Raw genomic sequence first — 1,629 nt, forward strand, 5'->3', positions numbered from 1 at the left:
TTCTCTCCACCCATTAGCCTGTGAAAGATCTGACTTGGAAATGTATGTTGTGTGGTACCGCCTTGCCCAAAGGTACTGTGTCACACTGGGAGTGTTTGTTTGCCGCTGTGTGTGTAGCTCTTTGCTTTCAGGTACTGTGTTTGGCTGCTCTGTCATCACAGCCTCGATCTTTCTGTGAGATCTTTATCCACCATGTCCTGGGCAAATACTCAGGGTTGGGAAGTAAACCAGGAGCAGGATGTGGCCACTGCCTGTATGTATGGAGGTGATAGACTTCTCACACAGCTGCTTGATTGATGGGCTTCAGCTGAATGTGAAGTGTTACCACAGGTCGAGGTGAAGGCGGGCACACACACACACACGCACACATTTAGTTTGATATTGAATAGAAACCACAATGTGGCTGTACAATCACTCTGTCCTCAGAAACCACATAAATCTATTGTGTGCACATTTTCCCAGAACTGAGTGCACTGATACAATACACTCTGCAACAAACGACAGACTGCAGGAGAGTTGAATCAAAACCCTGTCAGTATAAAATGTACATTATTATCCTGACAAGCATTCTGTGTTACTACTGGCCTAGACCGTCTTTTAGTTTAGTTTACCCTAGTGGGGTCAGGGGCATGCTCCCTTTGGGAGATTTCACATTTACACAGCTATTTGCACTATTTTTCAAGCCAGGAGAGATAATAGAATGAATACAAACCTGTACATTATTTAGGAAAGATTGGGCAACTGTCTTCATTGTTCTGAAACCAGAACACAACCAATACTGAGGAGGCTGAGGGAAAATTACACAAAGTTCAAGTTATTTTAAAAGCCTAAAGGCTCTGGGCTTTATGAGAAAACATTCAGGGCTGGAAGCCACCCCCAAGTTTAGGAATAATCCTAATAATAATCCTTCTACCCCTTCTATCACTACTTACAGAGTTTGTATCACAATTTGTAGAAATAATTTCGAATTTTTTTAGTTTCAATTTTACCTGTGACGTAAAGGTCTAGAGTCTGGCCATGAAGTTGCAACTAACTGAACACTACTCAATTTCTGTCAATAGTGCCTCCTAAATGTTACACATTAGACCTTTAAAGTGTGCAAGAAATTGCTGGAATGAACCGTACAGACGAAAAACAGACATGCTCAGCTTGCAGCTACAGTATGATCTTTATTAATGACAACTTTGTGGGTTTACAATCTTATCACGCTAAAGAACGCTAATACATTCGACATAAATAGAGGAATCATGTATGCAGATAAAGCTGACACAGATTCAATTCTGGTCCTATTAATTTACGCTCATTACACAATATCCAGGTTTTTTTTCCTCATCTCCCGCCTCGACGTGACTTGTTGCTGGAGAGAGTGGTCGCCTTTACACTGTGGCCAAAGGTGGAGCAGTCTGTCTTGAGGCACCCGCAGGCGTCAATGTGGGTGTAGGTGTAGGTGAGCTCAGAGTTGTCGGGGCAGGAGAGCTGGATCTTCCGCTCAGATGTGGCCAGCTCCTGGCAGCAAGAGCAGGTGTGCTGCAAGGCTCTCATTTTGGTGGAGTAGCTGAGAGGAGCGTGTGAGAGAGAGAGAGCGAGAGAGAGAGAGAGAGAGAGAGAGAGGGAGAGAGGGACGGTGTG

The 1,629-nt window shown here is 44.1% G+C and overlaps 1 protein-coding gene across 1 annotated transcript in view; it reads right to left on the reverse strand.

Annotated features, from left to right (window-relative positions):
• Positions 1–1,199: 1,199 nt before the first annotated feature.
• Positions 1,200–1,629, reverse strand: part of LOC118343415 (intestinal mucin-like protein) — a 3,683-nt gene continuing 3,253 nt past the window's right edge. The window contains exon 6 of the mRNA XM_035682217.1: positions 1,200–1,555. Coding sequence (XP_035538110.1) covers positions 1,330–1,555 — 226 coding nt within the window. The 3' untranslated portion in view covers positions 1,200–1,329. The remainder of the gene's footprint in view (positions 1,556–1,629) is intronic.

This window comes from Morone saxatilis, unplaced genomic scaffold, assembly GCF_004916995.1.
Source record: "Morone saxatilis isolate NCDOM2014 unplaced genomic scaffold, NCSU_SB_2.0 Contig11, whole genome shotgun sequence".
NCBI classification, from domain to species: Eukaryota; Metazoa; Chordata; class Actinopteri; family Moronidae; genus Morone; species Morone saxatilis.